Here is a 22523-nt window from a genome sequence, read left to right as displayed (position 1 = left end):
TACCGAACTCTTCGGCTGGGATGGAACAAAACTAGTATTTCGTTACGAAGTGCGCCTAGCTGTTTTCATAATAGAAGGGACTGCCTGTGGCAGAGTCGACGAAAGGATCGACTTGGCGGCCAGCGTTGTAAAATCAATATCTCTTTCGTTCGGTGGTGGTTTCGTTCGTTGTCGACGCGTATCGAGGAATTTAAATTGCGTTTCAACGAATATAGGTACTCGCGAGGAGAAAAATTTATCGCTACTTTCATCGCGTTTCAAGCAACGAGGCAATCGATCGAGATAACGGGAGAGATCCTCGACGAGAAACCGACAGGATACTTACCAAGTCTGTTCATCGTCGACTCCGCTACAGTCGCGTGGATCTGAACTTACCGAGGGGGGCCACGCGAAACGTTACGCGCCATTTGTTCAAAAATAAATATTTTATAGCGTACATAGAACCGTGAAAACCCTCTACAATGAAACCACGGGGTCCTCTCGCTTCGAAAAGTTTCCAAAGTCCAAAGTAACGAAACGTTGCGCGCCATTTGTTCAAAAATAAATATTTTATAGCGTACATAGAACCGTGGAAACCCTCTACAATGGAACCACGGGGTTCTCTCGCTTCGAAAAGTTTCCAAAGTCCAAAGTACCGGACTCGAGTACGATCTCGCGCGCGATGTGCAAACTCTGTCGTTAAAGCAGGTCCTTCGACTCTTGTCTTTTCGTATCTAAATACTTTCCATTTCTCCGCTGTCCGCGAAGTTTCATCGTAACGTTGCGTAACGGTTCGCGCGGTTCCCCGGTCGAAGTTTCGAGACGAACTTGTGATACGCAAAGACTCGATGCATCGAGTGCAAGCTTCCCCGGGGGTGGGTGACCAAGTAGAGCAACGTATACCACGCCGTTAAAGTCTCGCTAAAACGTTCCAGTGACAGCGGAACCGCAAATAAACGGGGACGCAACCGGCGGGGATTCGAGCGTCGCCTCGACCCCACCCTCGCAGACGCAACCACCGGTGTCTGCAACTGCCGCAAGCCCGTGGATCGACGACGAACCGGTGGTGAAAAGTCCACCGGAACCTACCAGGGTAAAGTCCCCGGAGCAGATGATCATGCGGTCCCCGGAACCGGTGAATTGGACCGTGCCCCTGGACACCGGGAAAACGTTCACTGTCACGCAAAACGTCAGAGAAGGTAACTAACGTGCACGTATCTCGAATCGTAGAACGAACAACGACCAATCTTAGCGAAACGATCGATAGAGAAAGGATAACTAGGAGACGAGCCGTGATTCACGTTTCTCTGTCCTCTCGTATGCTTTCAAGAACCCCTGACGCGTCCGCATAGCGAGGCAAAGACATGGGCACCCTCTTCTCTGCCGTCGGCACCTCAATCGGCACCACCTGAGCTCGCGGCGCAGCACAAGTCGCAACATTCCCAGCATTCCGGTTATAAATCGCCTGAGAGCGAAAGCATTTCCATCGGTAGCTTCAGCGGCTTGAACGGGCACAAGGACATGGACTGGGAAAGAGACAGCCCGTTGCCGACCCGTGCTCAGGGTATCAGCACTCCTACGCAGGTTGAGAAGGTAAGATTCGACTCGAAGAATTCGATCGTAAGAATTGATAGTTTGCGAATTTTCGTTTGAAAATGAACCGTTCGCGCAGCGACGATTGTTTACGTGTACAGAGAAAAGAAACGAATTTCCAGGAATCGGGGGGAGCGGAGGAGGAGTCCAAAGACCAACCGAAATCGGAACCATCGATAAAGCCAGTGGCGGGTACGAATCTGAGATGTCTGGAGGACCCAGGTTTCGAGTACGAGAGAAAGGAAACGGGTCAGCCTACAACGACGGCGACAATGACGACACCGTCGTCGTCGGTGACTCCTCAACAGGGTTATCGTATCCTAGAAGCCGAGTCGCCTCAAGGGGGTACCGGTGCCGGCGGTGGTGGTGGTGGCGTGGGGGGCGTAGTAGGTAGCAGCGGGGGTAGTTATCACGTGCTCGAGGCACCGACGGTTGTTCCAGGCTCGGCGCAGCGTTCAGCGGCGAGCGAAGTGTTGGAGAAAGCGCGGAATCGGTTCGACAAGTTCTGGGGAAAAGGTAGCGGCTCGGAGAATTAGAGCGTTCGCGCGGAGAAACAAACAGCGACGTCCTCGATACCGGAGGAGCAAGCGGAACAATGACGGGGAATCGATGATAAAGGAGCACCGAGAACTAGAGGACGTACGATCTGACCAGGGTTCCCCGCGGAACGAACGAAAATTGCTCCTTTCGCGGTTCGTCCGCTCGTCCCTAATAACGTTGTTTCTTCGGGAGCGAGATCTCGCTGGTCCCTGTTTCGTCTTACCCGTCACGTGTCGAGCGTTTTTCGTCACAGTTCGACATCTGTCCATGTATAACAACGAGACGAAGGATCACCGCGAGAGATGTTGTCGCGCGAAAGATTTCATGGGAGATCGTACGATCCGGATACGTTGCGTTCAATAGCGATCGGAGGAACTTGTTGGCATATATTCGACGTGTCCAGGATCAACGGATACTCGAGCACCGTGTACGAAGCGCGTAGACGTCGTCGGGACGAAGAACCGGGAGAACACTTGATCAGTAAGACGACCGAGGACGACGAAGACGGTGCGTGCAGGCAACGCGTCGGTCTCGTTGAAACTCGAGGAACGGTTCGGAGGATGCGATCCAACGGACACAGGACACGCGTGCACGCGAGGTTCTCGAACATCGTAGAGCCGAACTCGTTCGACCGACCAGAGATCTTCGGTCGGGACGAAGAGACGTTAGAAGGATATAAACGAAATCGGACACGTACACACGGACGGCCACCGAACGGACACGGAGAAACACACGTACACCGACCACAAACCGACGGACACAGACGCCACGCGATACCTACGATAGAAAGACACGCACCTAGACGAACGTACGCGAGTCAGTAATGTTTCTAGGATATTCAAGTGATCTCGAGGGATCCGCCGTAGTTAAGCCCGAAATTCTTTTTCCATTGATAAAAAGATGAGATACCGTGAACGAATCGAATCGCGAGGAAACAAGGTACGGCTTTGTCGCTATAAATAAAGGGGGAAGGATTAAAAGTAGCCTTCAGCCGCTTCGTGCGTTTTATATAACGTCTATATTACGGAAAACAATTATACACGTGTACACCGTATGTACGTATACACAATGGGTATCACAATCGCGGATCACGTGATCGCGGTATCGAGACGGTTTCGCAGATCTCCGGCGTCGATCTCGATCGTTACGAGTTGGAACACCGAGGACGACAAACGCGTCGCGGGGTAACGTGGACGAATAGGGTAACGAGAGCGGGTCTGTTGAATTGTCGAGGATACCGCGAGAAGGAATTAGTTACTTTCGAACACAGAGCGTATCCTCTCTCTGTCCGCGTTTGCCGGTACGGATAATCGATAATCCATTCCATTTTCGATGAGAATCGTCGACCGTTGCGAGAGAAACTCCAGAGGAATCGTCGCGAACAATTATTCTTGCACAATCGCAAAAGAAAAGAGATTCGGAAGATTCGGCAATTCTCACTCCTCCAGTTCCTATTAATTTCCGAGGAAACGATCGCTTCTCGTTCACACGGTACACACGACCGGACTCTTTCAGTTCGTATTCTTTCGATCATCGTCCGATCATCCTCTCCGGCGTCTCTCGAACACGGTCGTCTAGCGAGAAACTCCCCGGTAACCAACAAAACTCACCAGCAAGCGGAACGATTCACTGTAGCGAGGCGTAGTGTTTGTTTTTCGCGCGCGACGCAACTTCTCGGGACGATTTCTCACCTCGGCTCGATCGAACCCCGTGCGAGACCAGCGGGATTCAAATATCCCGCGCGTTTCGCGCGTCGAGACCAACGACGGGAACTGGTGCTAGTCGATGACGACATCGAAGAGACGAAGCTTACGGGGGGGGGGGGGGGGGGGGGGAATCGTTACGGGGACCGAGAAAAGAAGGAAGGGTGGACGCCTACCTTCCCGTTGCACGCTACATTCCGTCTCTGATTTCTTATGCGAGAACCTCATTCGTGCGAGAAAGATACGAGAAGGAAAAGTAAGAAAGGATCGTCCTGTCGTCGTTGGACCCGTTACGTATTAAAATCGGACGTCGATGGAAAGGGAGCATGGGTGGTAACGCATTTTCCCTTCTTCGACCCACTCGTGGGGTCGAAGGTTGGTATGCGTGGCACGCGCCGTGTGCGGAAATCCCGCGGTCGCGTTTAAACGTCCACCGCACGGACTGCGCCGATCTACCGCGCACGCGCACGATACACGGGCGCGGAACGACTAAACGAGAACGAGACGGAAACGATTGAACGCAAGAAAGTAGCGAGAGGAGAGAACGACGAACGCAAAGACGCATCTTTTTCCTTTATCGACAAGACAGAGGTGAAAGACTTTGGACACGGGGGGCCCATTGTTCTCGATTCGAGGACGATGGAAGAGGAGGAAGGGAAAGTAGAGAACAGACAAAATCGACCGACGGAGCTTTTCTCTCTTTCACGCGCATTTTGGTACACACCGGTACACCACACTCCATCCAGATCCACGTCCAAGAGTCAACCAACCGTAGTGAAGCAGTATAACGATAATGATTAATGATAACGATAACTCTAATGATAAAGAACAAACCGCTAAGGGGATAAAAATGAAGAAAAAAAAAACGACAAAAAAAGCAAAAATACGAAATACAGAAGCGAACGACTGACAAGGGACTCCATGAAAAACTAAAACTGTAGAGAGAATTCAGGATGTCGACGCGAAAGATTCTGGCTAATTTCCGTTTTCTTTTTCAGCTTGTCCGTGGGATAGTCGATCGGTGACGATGACGCCGTTCCTCCGAACGAAAGAACAGAGCTCACGGATTGCGCGAGCCACGAGAATCGAAACTGTGTTAAAATTCCTCAAGGCCCGGCGCGAGCTCCTCGAAGATTCTTTACTCGTTATATCATACGTTTACACGTGCCTAGCCAACGAACGAAATATAGCGAACTCCTTCGTTCAAGTGCGCGAACGGAAAGAAATATGGAAAGATGTATCTTTTACATCGATCGCGACGAGGAAAAATTACATCAAATTTTGTTTCTGTCCAATCGACCGACCCATTCCGGGAACTATCGAATCGTCCTGTTTTGTCTCTCTCGTTTTTCCCACGCGGTGAAAAATGTGTGCAGAATAATAAAATCGAGAACTGAAATATTTGTAACGTAGAGATTCGTTTAATTTTTGTGAATACAGGGAGACACACAAGAACCAACGCCTTCGCCTAAGACTACGTTCCTGTTTTCACAGATTTTTATCTTATTCGACTTGGGAGTTCACTGTATTTCTATAATCGGCTGTAACCCTTGTTCCGTCGTTGTGCTCGAAATTTTTAATCGTGCGGCCTATCCTCTCGTTTTACACGGTACAAGAGACGATCGCGACGAATCTCGACGACACGGAGGGCAAGAAAGAAAGAGAGAGGGACTAAAGTTCGTCATCGACATCGATCGCACTACCGTTACAGAGAGTTCGAGGTTGATTCTTACGATCAGAGAGGACCGGCTGCATCCCGAGCTTTCTTAATTTTTTAACTCTCTTCCTACTCCTTTCCTCGAGTCTCCCTTCCCCGGCCCTCGATTGCGTTTAGAAACGCGACGATAGATCTCTGCTTACACCGATCTGTTTGATTCGCGTGGTTGCGTCGGAAGCATGTTACTGGTAAGGAAGGTGTAAATCGATTCGAGGGATCTATAGTTTCAATTCGGTGTTATATTTTATATCGTTAGATTCTTCGACGCGGTGGCGGATCACCGAACAGGCAATTGGTGATCATTTCTCGAAAGCATCGAACGTTACCACCCGATGCCTGAGCAAACGTTTCAACGGTATTGATTGAACTTGTTCTATCTTTGTTCCGGGATACTTGCATCGTTTACGAGTACGTTAGAAAATTAAGATCCGCCGTTGCTTCGATGTTCAATTTCGCGGTTCTTGCCTGGAAGACGATCGAACTGTGCTCGGGGACAGAAAACATAGGCCGTTCGAGGGGATCGAGCGGTCATCCCCACCATACCGACCGGCCACGCCCTATTCGCAGCTCGCTCCGCCTACTGGCAGACGCTACACTTGGCAGTGGAGGGGGCCAGTGACCTCGAACAGCCGATATTTCCCACCCCGAGTATAGAGTGGTTTTTAGTTTACCGAAAACGTATCGGATATCGTAGGCTGTTTTTAATGCGCTTACCACCGCCGCATGGTAAACGCGGTTTATTGTGATAAGTGTTGAATTATTGCATTCCATGTAGTGACCCGTGCAACTCGAGGTACGAGTTGATCGAAGCATTGAAAAGCAACGAAGAAAACATTGTTGCGAAAGTTTCATAGATTATTTCGAGCGATTCACTCGGAACAGTGGCGTGGCATGTTTGATCGTTCAACGATCGCTCATTTGATTATTCCCACGAGTAGACGTCTGACGCACGAACTATTACCGTCGCGCTGTTACTACGATGATTATTATAATTGCGTCGTTGTGATAATTATAATACGATGTATATTTGATTGTTGCCACACGGTTATGGAAACCATGCGCGCCACCGATTCGACGAATTTCATCGTTCGAACGATTATCCTTCTTTTGTCTCTTGTTGAACGAACGACAAAGAGGGAGAGAGAGTGAGTGAGTGAAAGGGAGAGAGAAAGAGAGAGAGAAAGAGAGAGAGAGAGAGAGAGAGAGGAGCATATGCGACGAGGGAAAACTCGAGAACAGCTTGGTGTAAGCAACAAATTAGAAGCGGAAAACGCTTTCCGCGTCGGAGAAGCACCTCGCAGAAGCTTACACTGCCCGATCCGAATTTAGAAGCTGTTTTCTCCTGTGATTTCCAGAACGTTATACCACGGTTAGAGCTACGATAAATTTCGTCTCGGAGCAAGCAATCGCGTATAAATCGTCGACGAATTTTCGACAATTATTAAAATGTATCGCTTGACGTCGCGGATTCAAAGACTGTTCCTGTTTTCACAAAGAAAAAAAAGAAAAAAAGACGGAAAGTAACCGAAGCGAAATCAACCGAGTTCGTCCTTTGTTTAACTTTCTCGCGTCGAGTTTCCATTTATGATTCCGTATTTCGTTCGTGTCACTTGCGAGACTAGAGCAACCTATCGCTAGGCGAAGCTCAAACACGTTTTTGTAATTACGCGCGTAAGATGTAGGAATATAAGGAAGAAAGGCTTGGAAAAGATCGATCGAACGAACAACCATCGTTTACGGGCAAGACCACGACACTGTTATTTCCTCTGCCTCGGTGCTAGCTTACAATTTGCACGGAATATGCATTTCCAGCGTTCCTTTCTTTTCTCAACCGCTGTCTCATTTTTCTCGTGTTCCAAGCCTTTTTTTCTCTCGTTCACGTAGACTCACACATTGGATTATGATTCTGTCGAGGACAAGTTGTAAGACCATCGATCAACGGGCCTTAAGAAACGACAGATCCGAGAACGTGCTGGCCACGTTCCGAAGCGTGCGTTTTCTATTCGACGACGATCCGAGATACAGAGGAATTGCGAAGCACGAGGAAACATCCGGATAATACTTGGGGAACCTTTTCTATGATTCAGGAAATATCATCCGACGATTACGGTCGCGTGGAACAAATCATTTCGATCGATGATTTCCCGGTACGCGAAAGGCTCGAAATTCAATCTTCCTCGATTCATGTGTATTGTTTCTTTCTATCGTATAAATGAAAACGAAACTTCGGAGTAAAATTACGCACGATAAAAAAAAAAGTTGCGACAGAACTTTGGATCCAAACAAAACGCGCACGCGATGAAAATGGAAAAAAACTATGAAACTAAAACTGCTTTTTAATTTCACGCTTTAGAACCGAAAGACAATCGACGGAATATCGTTTTCTTTCGCGAGAGAAAAAAGAAATAAATAAAAAAAAATACAAGGGACTATATTGTTCGGAGTTTCGCCTGTATTCTCACCTCAGTCTTTATGCCTACTTATACATAGATAGGTCGTACTATATTAAAATACGACGATTATATACAAAGTATATATATATATATATAAATATATCTATATACATTATACATAATATATTATTAAAAAATGATGCGGGCGGAAAGGAACTGACGTTCGAACAACGATGGTATTATAAACGAAGAAAGATGGGGAAGGGTAGATCGAAGGGAGGAGGAGCTGTTTTGTCGGAATAAAGGTGATTCGTGAGCGAAACTGGATGATAACGCAGGGACGGCGAGACGTTTTGATACAACGAATGGCAGCAAAACGATCGTCTCGTAGGTTTTCTATTACCCGATTGGAGCAGATTCGGTTCTTTTGAACAGTGAAAATCTCGAATCAGATATACACGATTTTTCATACGAGATGTCAAAGATTAATCGATTTATTTCGTCAGGGATCAGCTTCCTCGTATTCTGCAAAACGAATCGACAGTTGCGAAAATCGAGCAAGTAGCGCAAAAATGGAGAAACGGTCGTGATCGAAAATGGCCGAGATCTATAGGAGCGACGATCGTACATATGTGTTAATTTCGTGTAAAAACTCTGTCGCGTATTTCCGCATTTTCGTACATATATTATAAGTCGGTATCCGGGAAATATCAGACTCGATGCGTTTGCCACAACGTACACAGGTTCGTGATTCGTCCACGAGAACGCATTGGACCGCGCCGAAAATTCGAAAAACCGAAAAAACGATTCAACCCGTACACGAGATCGATCGCTTGCTCGATTTACTGCCAAATCGTGACACGGTTTAAACAAGATCGCGTCGAAAACCTAACGCGTGCGTGTACGCGCACGAACCTCGTTTCCGTCACATTAACGTAAACTATTCGATCGGTTTTGGAAACGATGAATGTACAACGGACACCTGTTTCGATTCAAACTCGAATTATAAAAAAAAAGACAAGCATACGGCAAGCGGCTGGAAATTTCAGGAAACCGACTTCTTCTTTCGCGAGACTATGTAACTTTTTCTTTTACGCCCCCCTACCCGCGCTCGTTGCGCACACTTCGGGAGCTATACAATGACGATGATGTTACACTATGAATTATACAAAACGAGCAAACAAGAAAACTAATGGCATAATATTCGAAACCACCACCGGCGCGCGTAAACGTAAGCATTACGTGACACTACGGTACTTTTGCGCATCCCCTTCTCGTCCAAAAAAAGTTGCGTTTTTACTCTCCGATTGCATCGTAGAGGAGGAGATCATTTATTACAATAATTGCAGATTATTATGGCTATTATATATATATATTATATATATAAATATATATATTATATATTAGAAATTGAAATACTCGTAATAAAGAACACGCCGACGCTTCCTGTGACCCTGGACTGTTTTAATTTCTTCCAATATGAATTTTTCCTTCTTCGATTGCACGTTACGAATCCATAGCAAGTTTCTTCACAGGATGATCAAGGAAGTGGATACTACCATGCGTAAGCGCGTAAGATCTCGTCGTTGTTTAAGCACTATAATAATTTATTATCTGTATACACGATTGAGAATTCGGTAAAAAGGAAACGGAGAAAATATATACATTGCCATACAGTGCACAACTAGCAGTTTGTAAGTATCCTAGTTCGATAATCCGGTACCAAGAGGAATTTCCACTTCTTATACGAGATTATACATTAATAAATAGGTCCGTCGTCCAAGTTGTCGTCTTCATCGTCATAACCTTCTCCATTATCGAAGTAATTGTTCACATAATCTGTTCCTTCGTCCATTTCCTCGTCCAATTCCTCCTCCTCGTCTTCGATCTGTTCGTCTTCTTTTTCTTCCGTCTCTTCTTCCTCTTTACCTTCCTCCTCTGCATCACTTTGTTGAGTACTTTCCTTCTTCTCTAATTCTTGTAGTTTAGATTCAACGTCAACATTTTTTTGTTTCTTTTCAGGCTTTTTCATTGTCTGCCCTTTACGTTTTCGTGGCAGAGGTTTCAATTCTGCTGGCATTCTACTCCAGTCGTATCTAGTTTCATAACTACTCTTGTCGGTTATTAAGTCTTGATAACGATCTGAATATCGTTCGATATCTTTTTTAATTACATATGGCAAAACATTGTTGGGAGACTCCCGCATGTATTCTGCGAATTCTCTTTTTAGTTCCAACAAGTAACTCATTTCATTTGTAATAGTTAGAGGTAACGGTTTGTACTCTAAGGTCGGATATTTTGGCGGAGGTTGTAAAACAGGTGGTGGCAAGGCTTCTCCCTTTGAAAATCCTAATTGTTCCGTACTGATCGACATAGTAGGTTTACCTCGTCCTCTACCACGTCCTGCCATGATAAATGCGTATTTTGTCTTCCTACAATAGAGACAGGTGCAATAAGTATTTGTTACAAATTTAGTAATCCACTTTTAATATATGTACTTAACTGTTGACGAAGCTTCTGTGTTACGTGAAAAATCTTTTGCTTAAATTTGTTATTAGATTCCAAAAATCTCAACGGTGAATGCAACAATCGTGGAGTATCATTATTTCAAAAGGCAAATTAAGTTGTTTCAAACCTTCTGCACTATAAGTTCTCTCTCTTCACCTTTAATCAGCTCTTCCTGTTTAGCTGCAAACGCTTCCTTGTCGTAAATTACTTTAATTACCAAGGAGCAGGAAGGACATGTGGCTTCCTCTTCCCCAGCAACTAATTCTGCTTTAGATATTTGAAACTGATCACCGCAAGGACATGGATAGTAATATATCTCTTCGTCTTCGTCGTACTCAAAGTCTTCAATTTCTACTTCATCGTGATACACTGACATAATTTTAAACGTTTGTAAATATTCAACTTTTGCCTTCTTAAATTAAGAAGAGGTTAGGAAAACATCGTCGCCACGTGACCGCGTATTACTACATTATAGACGTTCTAAAAGAGCAGAAATTTAATTAATCATTTTTCTAGATAAAAAAAATCATCGCCAAGAACACTTGTGTATTGGTGTTACTTTCTCATTATCTTCTGAATTTTCTGCTTCCTTAGCTAAGTAATATATTCAACAAAGAGGATTTATAATAATATACTTTCCTTAATTCCTTAATATTTTTACTTTCTCGTTCTACTTGTTAGATTAGAAAAACGTAAACAATAACTTTTCTACCTAGAAAAGTAATAAATTAAAAATAATAAATTTAATTGAATAAGAAGTGTAACACTTTCTTCTTTACCAACTTCGGTGGTTCAGTTGAATGTAGTACCTACAATTATCTTTCTCAAACGAAGATCACTGTTACTTTATGAGGTCGGTATTTCAGATCGTGATGAGGTCGATATTTAAATTTTCAAATTTTTAAATTTTCAAATATTTAAATTTTCAAATATTTAAATTTTCAAATATTTAAATTTTCAAATATTTAAATTTTCAAATATTTAAATTTTCAAATATTTAAATTTTCAAATATTTAAATTTTCAAATATTTAAATTTTCAAATATTTAAATTTTCAAATTTTTAAATTTTCTCAAATTTCTCTAGAGTAGAATCAATTCCGCTTTGATATTGGTTGGAGTGAGGCCTTTCAAATGAAAGTTTTGTATCAAATAACGATAACCAATTATTTCCATGTTTACAAATTCACTAAGAGCTTTATAAGTCGGTACTTTCTCCCTTAATCATTCTTTTCAAATAACTACTGCCATCTATACGCCAGTCGGGTACTTCTGCGACTACCCTCGTAGCATTGTAACAGAATTGATAACTACAATGTGCACTGATAAACTGATTGTGCCCAAAATTTAATCAGATCTTGAAATAAGAATGTAAAACTCAAATATAAAGTTTCGTTGAAATCCATTCAACTGTTTGAATGCAATCATATTAAGAACGTTCGAATAAAAAAGGTCGTCTCAAAACATGTCATTACTTCATTACAATACTTTCCTACGTTATATGAATCGTGGGCAATATTCTGTCCTCTAAAAGTAAACAACAATTAACTTGTCAAATCGTCTAACTATAAATCGGACTTCAAATTTTTCAAGAACGACAGAGAACGCCTTCACATTCTGTCACTCTGGACACGCTGCCAAGAGTCGAACTCACGAACACGAGCTTTTACATAGTGTACAGTGGAGAGGGAAATTACACGACGCAGTATGCACCAATGCGTCGAATATATGTAGATGGCAAACATTATGAAATAAATTAGCTACACAATCTTTAAAAATTCAAGGAAAACATAAAAATCTAACTAAGTAAGTAAAAGTACAATTCTATTGCGAATTGAACTGAGAAATATATCTATATTGATTTATGAAATGTCGAAAAATTATAAAATTATTTTTTCACGTTGCATTCAGATAGTTATCTACAAATTCTTCCATGCAAATGAAAAATTAACCATTCTTCGATTATAGTTGCATAAGTGTGTCTTTTACCAAATGAAAGTATGCAACTAAAATTATAGTTTTTAAAAATTCTAATTACATTTTGCTATACTGATTTCATACTTTTGTTCTATTCCATCATTTTTTTGTCAATAATATACACCAAGGATAATTTGAGTTTCGATAAAATGCAATTTATAACGAAAGGAAAAAATTAATAAATAAGTTCCAAGTTCTTATGAAAATAAATTAGAAACTGATTGACAAATATAAAAGAAATTTTGAACTATATCTTTATCCTATTCAAAATCGAATTTCAAACAATTAATATTATATATAATAATATTCACTTTTGCGGACCTCAGCTGTTTTCTATCAGGTGATTTTGACATTCTTATCTACTTTCAGATTAAATGAAATCATCTGTTACAACATCGTTCACATCATACCCCTGACACGAGAATTTGTACATAGAATTCATGCATTGGAGTGGTTACTGTATAGACGCCTGAGATACGGTCCTTTAATAATTTTTCTGTCTAACCCACGAAACAGAAATATCAATGCATTTTTCTTGATAAATAAGAATTTGAAGGTGGGTCGTCATTATTACGCGATGGATTAAAATAAACAAACACTTCGAACACGGTGCAGCTCTGAAAAATTCCATGAAATTGTTTACGAAACATCACATCAAGACCCTACGTTTACGTTTTTGGTGCAAAATATTTTGACACGGTGGATGCACCGTTATTCTTCGCATATTTCCAAATAGCGCATCGTTTTTTTCTGTATAAACTGTTAATAAAACAATTATACAAACTGTATCAACTGAAAAGATCTTAAAGATTTATCGTTTTTGTACAGTTACCGAGATTTCTGTTTCTATCTTCTAGTGCATCTGTCCGTGAAATAAAAATTCATTTTTTCATTTTTCCACCATTGTTACTTGTTTCTAGTATATTTGTATTTTATTACAACTGAATAAATAGTGGAGATTATGAGGTTATGAAAAATTAACACATCGTGTGTATATATATATTTCATATGTTGAATGAACCTTTGTAAAACGTTTAGTTAGAAATATTTTCATTTGATGAAACCAGAATTTTTGTACCACAGATGTCGGGCAAAGAGTATGACAGTGAAATGGATTTCTCCGATTCAGACTGTGCAGATCCAGGCTACGAAGACTATTATAATGTTCAGCCATGGGGCGGTGAAGTTGATAATGACATAGATCCTGATCAAAACAGAAGAGATCCAGAATATGCTGTATACGATTGTTTACGAGTTGAAGAAGTGGAAAGACTTTTGAATGAAAACGTAGAAGTATTAAGTAATAGTCTTCGCATAACACCATCGTTAGCCAAAGTTTTATTACACGCACATAATTGGGCATTACAAGATATCATCACAAAGTACCGTACCAATGCTTCCAGTTTACTAATTAACTCAAAAATAAAACCAATGCATCTATTGGATTCAGTGCCAGGATTAAAAGGTCAAAGGGGTGGAGTGTGTTCAGTTTGCGTTACAATTTATCCAGCTGATAAGTTTTCTACATTAACGTGTGGACATTCTTTTTGTAAAGACTGTTGGTGCATGCATTTTGAAATACAAATAACTCAAGGTATTTCTACAGGTAAGATAATTTACACATACACACAATACCTAATAACTTTCCAGCTAATGTTTGAAATTGTGTTTTATTAAATGAAGAATTGTTGAACATTTTATAAAAGAAAAAACCTAATGTATTACAGAAGTAACTAAATATTTTAAATTAAACTTATAAGAATTGTTTTAACATCTATTAGGAATAAGCTGCATGGCACAGAAATGCGATGTATTACTTCCAGAAGACTTTGTTTTATCCCTACTCACTAAGCCTAATATGAGGGAAAAGTATCAACAATTTGCTTTCTGTGATTATGTGAAATCTCATCCACAACTAAGATTCTGTCCGGGCCCCAACTGCCAAATAGTTGTACGTTCGAAGGAACAACTGGCAAAAAGAGTTATATGTACAACCTGTAAAACTGTATTCTGGTATGCATTCAAAATTTATCCGCACATAGAATTTTATCATATCTTAACTAAAAATTATACAACTGTAGCTTCCGATGTGGTATGGATTACCACGCACCCACTGACTGCAATACAATTAAGAAGTGGCTGACAAAATGTATGGATGATTCAGAGACAGCTAATTATATTAGTGCCCACACCAAAGACGTTAGTACTTCAAATCCATACATTTGTAATATATCTACTAGGATTTAGTAACAAATGAATTTGTATTTTCACAGTGTCCAAAATGTCACATTTGCATAGAAAAAAATGGTGGCTGCAATCACATGCAATGTTACAATTGTAAGCATGATTTTTGTTGGATGTGCCTTGGAGATTGGAAAACGCATGGAATTGAATATTATGAGTGTTCACGTTACAAGGAAAATCCCAACATTGCTCATGAGAGTGTTCATGCCCAAGCTCGAGAAGCTCTTAAGAAATATCTACATTATTATGAGAGGGTAATTTGTTTAATTTGAAATTCATTTCATTATAAGGTATGAATATATGTTGTACTCAAATTCATTGAAACTTTTTTTCAGTGGGAGAATCATAGTAAATCGTTAAAATTGGAAGAACAAACTCTGGAAGGTATAAAAATGCGAATAAATAAGAAAGTGATGAACGCCAGCGGAACATGGATTGACTGGCAGCATTTATATGAGGCTGCGTCACTTTTGGCACGATGTCGTTATACTTTAGAGTACACTTATCCATACGCTTATTATATGGAACCCGGACCGCGCAAAGAATTGGTAAAATTTTATTTAAGTAACAAAGAACTCTCGTCAATTAGAAATAACGAATCACATTTATTTTTAAGTTTGAATATCAACAAGCCCAGTTGGAAGCGGAAATAGAAAATCTCTCTTGGAAAATAGAACGAGCGGAAACGACGGATCGCGGAGATTTAGAAAATCAAATGGACATTGCCGAGAAGCGTCGCGTTACTTTACTAAAGGACTTCCTCGAGGTGTAAGCACTAACAGAACATGAATTGTGTTCTACAATCACTACAATCTCTCTTACAGTCGGGCCAAACTTATAGAACAACTATAGTTTAGTTTTTGAAACGACTACCCATATATTCTAAGAAGTAATATTTTCTATATAGTACGTGTTAGTTGGTTATTCGCCATTAAGAAAAGTTCGGAATCGTTTCGGTTAACAAAGTATAAGAGGATAAAAAAGGAAACCCGAAGAGGTTCAACGAGCGACTATTGGAAACAAAAATCTCTTAGAGGCATGAATAACTTTAGCTGAAAAAATAATATTCTCCCCTTATTAAATTCTTTTTCTTTACATTATAGTATTTAATAAGAATTTTTCTATTTCTGTTATAAGTGATATTTGCAGAGAGAAGAACGGAAATTCCAATGTTCTAAAATAAGATTCAGTATGCTGAGTTATGTAATCGTACATAATGAAGAATTCCATAGGTGTATGAAGAGAAGTGAGCACTGGAAAGAGAGGAATTGTAGGAAAGTATTAATTGTATCGACTGATTGTTAACATTTTCTATAGAGTGTATATTAATTTCCTAGTCTAAGAGTATTTCCAGAGATATCATACGTTGCAGCGCTTTCTTCGAAATTGACTATTTAGGGACTATTTTTATCGATGCTTATCTTGTAGTCTGCCAGAAGATGCATTAACAATGTGAATCACATAAATACGTTAGTAAGGCGTATTGTCAAACGAATTTGAATATGAATATAATTGTTTGATGGACTCTCCAACATTTTTTCTGTCAAGTATTGCTACTATTTAAGATACGTTTTACTACCAATGACCGACTTAGAAGGAAAAGAAAAAGAAAGCAGTTAGCCTAACGAATAATTAGGTGCCAATGAATGGTACCTCTCGCCGTGTAAATACTGTGGTAATATAAAAGGATGTGACGTTGTTTATAATTAGAATGTAAGATGTATGCAACGATCAAAGACATCCGCGACGAACATAGCCATAATCGAACATAAATTCATTGTAAACTATTTAAACATGAAATGCTAGGATAGAGATGATATTCTGCAAGGAAATGATGACCATTTTTCGAAGAATTCTGTTACGAGTACTGGCCATTGTGCGAAAATGAATGTAACAACTATTGTGTCGCTAAAAAAATAAACTTTATCACAAAAATCGCATTTTTTTAGAAATAATGTCATTGTGACGCAACTACAAATTTTAGAGAAAAAAGAACCATACAATTTTTTAAAATATCTCAATCAAAAGTGTTTTTCATTATTTAATCTCTTAATCGTTAAAAATCGTTTGGTGTTCATTAAATATCTGTTCTGTATACTTTTGTTTGTTAGTCACGAAAAAATGTTTTATGTACATTAATATACTATTATTGCATATAATTTTTTATCTTGGAATGATTTGTATACTAATATGTACAATAATGTAATATGATAAAATTACATTTTAGAATATTAATTATGAATTGTTCCTTTTAGTGAATATCGACATTAATACAACACTATACTATTTTTTTTACTAAACATTTAACAAATAGATAATAATGCGATATGATATTTAAAATAAAATAAACCTTGACGAACAGGTCGGTATACTTCGCGGTGTGGAATGTTCAACTGATGCGAGTTACAATTTAAATATGGCGAATATCGATTTATCAGTTCGATCATTTGTACGACATACGAAATATACAAAATGCTTTGAGTAATTATTTAAGAAATATGAAATGTATACGATTCATAACGCTATTTTTGAATAGATATATTTATCACTCACGTTATGATTTCATGTTCAGCAAAGTTGTATGCACTTTCACCGCGTGCATCAAATTTTCTATTCCTTGTATAATTTCACTCAATTTTAAATTACTTTTGCAGGAAAGTATCTAAAAACAAAAGTTTGTTTGATTATAGTAATGTTGAGCATATTTATCAAATAAAAACAATAAAAAAGGTACTAACGATACAAATGATAATTATAATACCATCGTAATTTCTATCATCTCTCAGTTTCAAAGATATCAATATAATGAAAGGTTTTAGCACGGCTTAACCGACAAAATTATCCATATCGTGACAATTTTGGTTTTAAATGTCCGTTTTTTGTTAAGATCTCGTGAAGATTTGTGGCGCGAGATCGTTGTACGTTCGACTTTTTAAAATTTCAAAATGGCGCGTTCGATTGATTGTTACGGTTAGCAAGCAGACCTTTGGGTAGACTCCGTGGAATCGCGATGCATATATCGCGAAAATATCGAAGTGTCGACGGATCAGCGAGAAGAGCGCTGCTCCCCTCTGCAAGCTGCTAGACAAAAGTGTATTACTGTCAGTATTCGACGAAGTGTTCTATTAACAGAGAGGAAACACTGTACAAATAGGGTGATCACGCTGCTCCGTATGACAGACAGGCTGTCATATCCCGTCAGAGTGTACCTTTATCCCCGAAACCTTCGAAGACATTAGCGCAACAATGGCGATGGGCAAAGGGTTTCGCGTCTACGAAAAGTTAAAGCCACCTAGTCCTCATTCTCTCATACTAGAACAACGAAATCGAAAGGAAACTGTCCTCTTCGAGTCACAAGCCGTCGCTGTACTCTGTAAGTGTTTCACGATTGTTAATAACAATTTTTTTTTTAAATATACTTGAATCTTCGATTTTTCCTTTAAAATACACGAACCGGTATCTGTCAAATGTTACCGTCAATCATTTATTGGAAATTGTTTCGTATAATTGTAAAAATTTGTTTCTTACTATTGGCTATATACTCTAAATGTTACTTTGCAGCTGCTGAAGAAACTGAAACATTAAAGGGAAAATACACAAAATTATTAGATGCACATGGATGCTTAGGTGTTTTACAATTAAATGCTGGAGAGAATACATTATTGTACCTTGTTGTTGTTACTGGATGTTTTTCTGTTGGCAAGATAGGAGAATCAGAAGTATTCAGAATTACACAGACACATTTTGTACCCCTCCATTACACACAAGGCAATGAAGATCGGGTATCTGAAGTTAGAAAGGTTCTTAACTCGGGTACATTCTATTTTTCTTGGTCTGCTGGGCATCAAGAACGTCTTGATATCACTCTCAGTGCACAGAGACGATATAAATCCACAACAACCGACAACAGATTTTTCTGGTTTGTATTATTATGCAATAACACTTGAAGTGAAATAAAACCAGATATTGTAACATTTTTTATCAAACATATAGGAATCGAATGTTACACATCCATTTATTAAGGTATGGTGTGGATACAAGTTACTGGTTACTTAAAGCTATGTGTGGTAGTGTAGAAATTCGAACTGTATATGTTGGTCACAGACAAGCTCGTGCTCTCCTTATATCCAGATTAAGTTGCGAACGTGCAGGCACCAGGTACTTTTAACTCATTTCAAAATACATAATTTATTTTTTATCTTAATTATAACTTTGTTTTAACTTTTGTCTTAATTATAAATTTAATTTTGTCTAATTATACCTATTTAATGGTTCTAAATAATCATGTTATGTTTATTGTATATTTATTATCAGTCCACTTTGTGGGAGTAATGTAATTTCATATGATAAATTCTCATGAGTCATTCAAAAAACAGAACTGAATTTGATATAAAAATTGGATTGGATTAAAAAATAGAAGATTTTATTACACTATTATACTATACAATATTCTGCTTCTGTTCTTTTTCTAGATTCAATGTCAGAGGAACCAACGATGATGGCCATGTAGCAAATTTTGTAGAAACAGAACAAGTGATATATTTAGATAATGAAGTTACTTCCTATGTTCAAACTAGAGGTTCAGTTTCTTTATTCTGGGAACAACCTGGCATTCAAGTCGGCTCTCACAAAGTCAAAATATCTCGCGGTTTTGAGGCTTCTGGGCCAGCTTTTGATAGACATTTAAACATGATCAAACAAAGATATGGACAGCAAGTAATTGTCAATCTCCTTGGCTCTAGTGTTATTGGTAGTAAAGAAGGTGAAGCAATGCTGAGTCAGTTATTTCAAACTCATCATAGTATGTCAAAACATACAGATGTGCCTCACATTCTGTTTGACTACCATCAAGAATGTAGGGGTGGAAATATGAAGAATCTTTCAAAATTAAAAGCAAAAGTAGAAAAATATTTAGATTCCTTTTCATTATTTTACGCTGCTAATAATACCGTTATTTTGGAACAAACGGGAACTATTAGAACAAATTGCCTTGATTGCTTAGATAGAACAAATTGCGTACAAACATTCTTTGCATTGGAAATACTTGGTAAACAACTTGGATTGTTAAAGCTACTTGAGAAGCAGCAGATGGTCTCAAGGTTTGAGGAAGTGTTTAGACAAATGTGGATCAACAATGGTAATGAAGTAAGTAAAATATATGCTGGTACTGGAGCGATTCAAGGAAGTTCGAAATTAATGGATGGCGCGAGATCTGCAGCTAGAACAATACAAAATAATTTATTGGACTCCAGTAAGCAAGAAGCTATTGATATCTTGTTATTGGGATCAACTTTAAACACAGAACTAGCAGACAGAGCTCGATTACTTTTGCCTTCTAATATGCTACATGCTCCACCAAGTGTTCTGAGAGAAATGTGCAAAAGATATAACGAGTATGTAACTCCAATGAATCTTAGAGTAAGCGTTGGTACTTACAATGTTAATGGAGGAAAACATTTCCGAAATGTAGTATACAAAGATGTCGGCCTTTCTGACTGGTTACTTGATGCTCCACGTAAAGCACCATGTAAGTATAATATAAACGTTTATATTTTCAGTACTATTTAAGTGAATTTTATACAACATCATATTTTTCATTATAGCTCTAATATCAGTTGAATATGACAATGTTCCTGTAGATATATTTGCGATAGGATTTGAAGAAATTGTTGATTTAAATGCTAGTAATATAATGGCTGCTAGTACTGATAATGCAAAAGCTTGGGCGGAAGAACTGCAAAAAGTACTTTCCCGAGACACTGAATACGTTCTGGTCACATACCAACAATTAGTCGGTGTTTGTCTTTATTTATTCATACGACCTATGCATGCACCTTACTTAAGGGATGTAGCTGTAGATTGTGTAAAAACTGGATTAGGAGGTGCAACAGGTAACAAAGGGGCTGCAGCTATTAGATGTGTATTATATTCTACATCTTTCTGTTTCGTTTGCGCGCATTTTGCTGCTGGACAGTCTCAAGTTAACGAGCGTAATGCAGATTACGCGGAAATTACACGGAAAATTACCTTTCCTATGGGAAGAACATTGAACACTCATGATTATGTATTTTGGTGTGGAGATTTTAATTATAGAGTTGATATGGATAAAGATGAAATGAAAGAAATGATCAAAAGGAATGAATTTGATCAGATATTGCAACATGATCAATTAAGGGTAAGTATTATATATATAAAATGAATACTTCGTATAAATTACAATGTATATGTTAGAAAATTGTCTCTATATATTTTATATTTAGGTCCAACAAGATCAGGGAAATGTTTTCAAAAATTTCTTAGAAGGTCCTATTACATTCGCGCCAACATACAAGTATGACCTTTTTTCCGATGATTATGACACCAGTGAAAAATGTCGTCAGCCTGCATGGACAGATAGAGTTTTATGGAAACGTAGAAAACAAGTACCTGATATCGGTTAGTCAACTATAAATAATCTTATTTTCTTTTTAATCTTCGAATGCACTGAATGTATCTACGTATCATCGTTTTAGATTCGCCGACAGACTGGAATCCAGGAAAATTAATTCATTACGGTAGAGTAGAATTAAAGCAAAGCGATCATCGACCAGTCATTGCGATCATTGATATAGACATTCATTGTGTTGAACCCGAAAAACGGGAGCATGTATTTAGAGAAGTCATTCAAGATTTAGGACCACCGGATGGTACTATAGTAGTAAAGGCAGTGGAAGAATCTGACGACATGGATAGTGTGTTTGACGAAAATTTCATGATTGCTCTATTACAAGATTTGTCTCATATCGGCGAGGTGATTCTTGTCAGATTTGTCGGTGAAACAATTTGGGTGACATTCAGAGATGGACAGTGTGCTTTGTCAGCAGCAAGAAAAGGCATGACCCAAGTCTGTGGTCAAACCTTGAAGTTATCTTTGAAGTCTCCCAACTGGGTACAACTTATTGAAAAAGAAATAGAACTTTGTAGCAACACTACTGTTGCGCAATTTACTGCAAACTCTCCAATGAGGAGTCCTATGCAGAGATTAGAGCAATTAGAGATAACGGAACGATCTTCACCTAGCAGAGGGAGTCCAAACGGAGTAGTTCCACCACCTAGACCAGCTCCACCAGGTCGGCCATCTCAGCCACCTAAAAGCCCTCTACAAGATCGAAAACAAGGACCACGAGCTGGTGTATTCAGCGTATTGCCGAATCAATTTCCGATGTCGTTACCTAGAGAAAGGGTAGAGTCCGAACAAAGTGAAAGGCTGTCTCCAGAATCTGCAATTTATGAGGAGATAATGGATGGATCTCCTAATTATCCCATACCAAACCGTCCACCACCGCCATTACCTCGTATAGATACTTCGCAAGAGTCATCTAGTAGACCACCTAACTCTAAACCGCCTCCTTTGCCGCAAAGACAAGCTCCGCCTCCACCTCAACATCCTCCACCTAGTTTACCTGCGTCGAACGTTCCACCACCAATACCGGCAAGAACATCAGGCGGACCACCTATTCCAGCTAGAAATCCGCATTAAATAACGATATAAATCATTCCGATATGAGTCGAATCATTAGGCGTCATTGTGTAGCTAATTATTTATGAATGTTGATAGAAATTATAAGTGAAATAGATCGCTTCCAAGTAATGTTGTACAGCTATGTAGCTTACCATAAACCTCAAGTCTATTCTGTGATTAGTCAGATTCTGTTTCCGTGCATTCTGAAAATTTATGCTTCCTGTCATGCACTTTCCTATATTAATACACTACATATAATTGAGTTTGTCAAATACCTCAAAGATTTGATTATCAAATATCATAGTAAATATACAATTTAGAAGTGCATGTAGTTTGAAGGCTTCTTAATAATCGTTATAAGTAATGAAAT

General features: G+C 39.4%; 4 protein-coding genes across 18 annotated transcripts in view; 3 read left to right on the top strand and 1 right to left on the bottom strand.

The window, feature by feature from the left end:
* LOC143152095 (uncharacterized) overlaps positions 1-2108 on the top strand; it is a 42136-nt gene extending 40028 nt beyond the window's left edge. For all 12 annotated transcript variants that reach the window (XM_076321799.1, XM_076321807.1, XM_076321804.1 and 9 more), the window contains 3 exons: positions 915-1178; positions 1310-1572; positions 1695-2108. In XM_076321799.1, the coding sequence (XP_076177914.1) occupies positions 915-1178; positions 1310-1572; positions 1695-2108 (941 nt within the window). The remainder of the gene's footprint in view (positions 1-914; positions 1179-1309; positions 1573-1694) is intronic.
* Positions 2109-9319: 7211 nt separating this feature from the next.
* Positions 9320-10567, bottom strand: Polr3g (RNA polymerase III subunit G). Of its 3 annotated transcripts, none has more exons than XR_012993501.1 (3): positions 10429-10567; positions 9601-10357; positions 9320-9522 (listed from the first exon to the last, which is right to left on the bottom strand). XR_012993501.1 is itself a non-coding variant. In XM_076321816.1 (2 exons), the coding sequence occupies exon 2, from the start codon at positions 10333-10335 to the stop codon at positions 9685-9687; it is 651 nt and encodes a 216-aa protein (XP_076177931.1). In that variant the 5' UTR covers positions 10336-10357; positions 10429-10567; the 3' UTR covers positions 9529-9684. The 3 variants fall into 3 exon arrangements, 1 of the variants encoding a protein (XP_076177931.1); XR_012993500.1 differs by having other exon boundaries at positions 9321-9522; positions 9591-10357; XM_076321816.1 differs by lacking the exon at positions 9320-9522 and having other exon boundaries at positions 9529-10357.
* Positions 10568-12106: 1539 nt separating this feature from the next.
* Positions 12107-16814, top strand: Ari-2 (E3 ubiquitin-protein ligase ari-2). Of its 2 annotated transcripts, none has more exons than XM_076321814.1 (9): positions 12107-12237; positions 12778-12964; positions 13492-14014; positions 14190-14421; positions 14490-14607; positions 14682-14906; positions 14988-15200; positions 15269-15420; positions 15790-16814. In XM_076321814.1, exons 3-9 carry the CDS (start codon positions 13492-13494, stop codon positions 15833-15835), a joined length of 1509 nt encoding a protein of 502 aa, XP_076177929.1. In that variant the 5' UTR covers positions 12107-12237; positions 12778-12964; the 3' UTR covers positions 15836-16814. The 2 variants fall into 2 exon arrangements, with proteins under 2 accessions (XP_076177929.1, XP_076177930.1); XM_076321815.1 differs by having other exon boundaries at positions 15802-16811.
* An 811-nt stretch (positions 16815-17625) lies between these two features.
* On the top strand, positions 17626-22177 carry Synj (synaptojanin). Its single transcript, XM_076321503.1, has 7 exons — positions 17626-18025; positions 18214-18571; positions 18646-18810; positions 19125-20179; positions 20256-20827; positions 20913-21087; positions 21165-22177. Exons 1-7 carry the CDS (start codon positions 17899-17901, stop codon positions 22169-22171), a joined length of 3459 nt encoding a protein of 1152 aa, XP_076177618.1. The 5' UTR covers positions 17626-17898; the 3' UTR covers positions 22172-22177.
* The last annotated feature ends 346 nt before the right edge of the window (positions 22178-22523 follow it).

Source organism: Ptiloglossa arizonensis, chromosome 10 (assembly GCF_051014685.1).
Source record: "Ptiloglossa arizonensis isolate GNS036 chromosome 10, iyPtiAriz1_principal, whole genome shotgun sequence".
NCBI classification, from domain to species: domain Eukaryota; kingdom Metazoa; phylum Arthropoda; class Insecta; order Hymenoptera; family Colletidae; genus Ptiloglossa; species Ptiloglossa arizonensis.
Note: the sequence above shows the minus strand (reverse complement) of the source record. Positions and strands in the feature narration are given on the sequence as shown.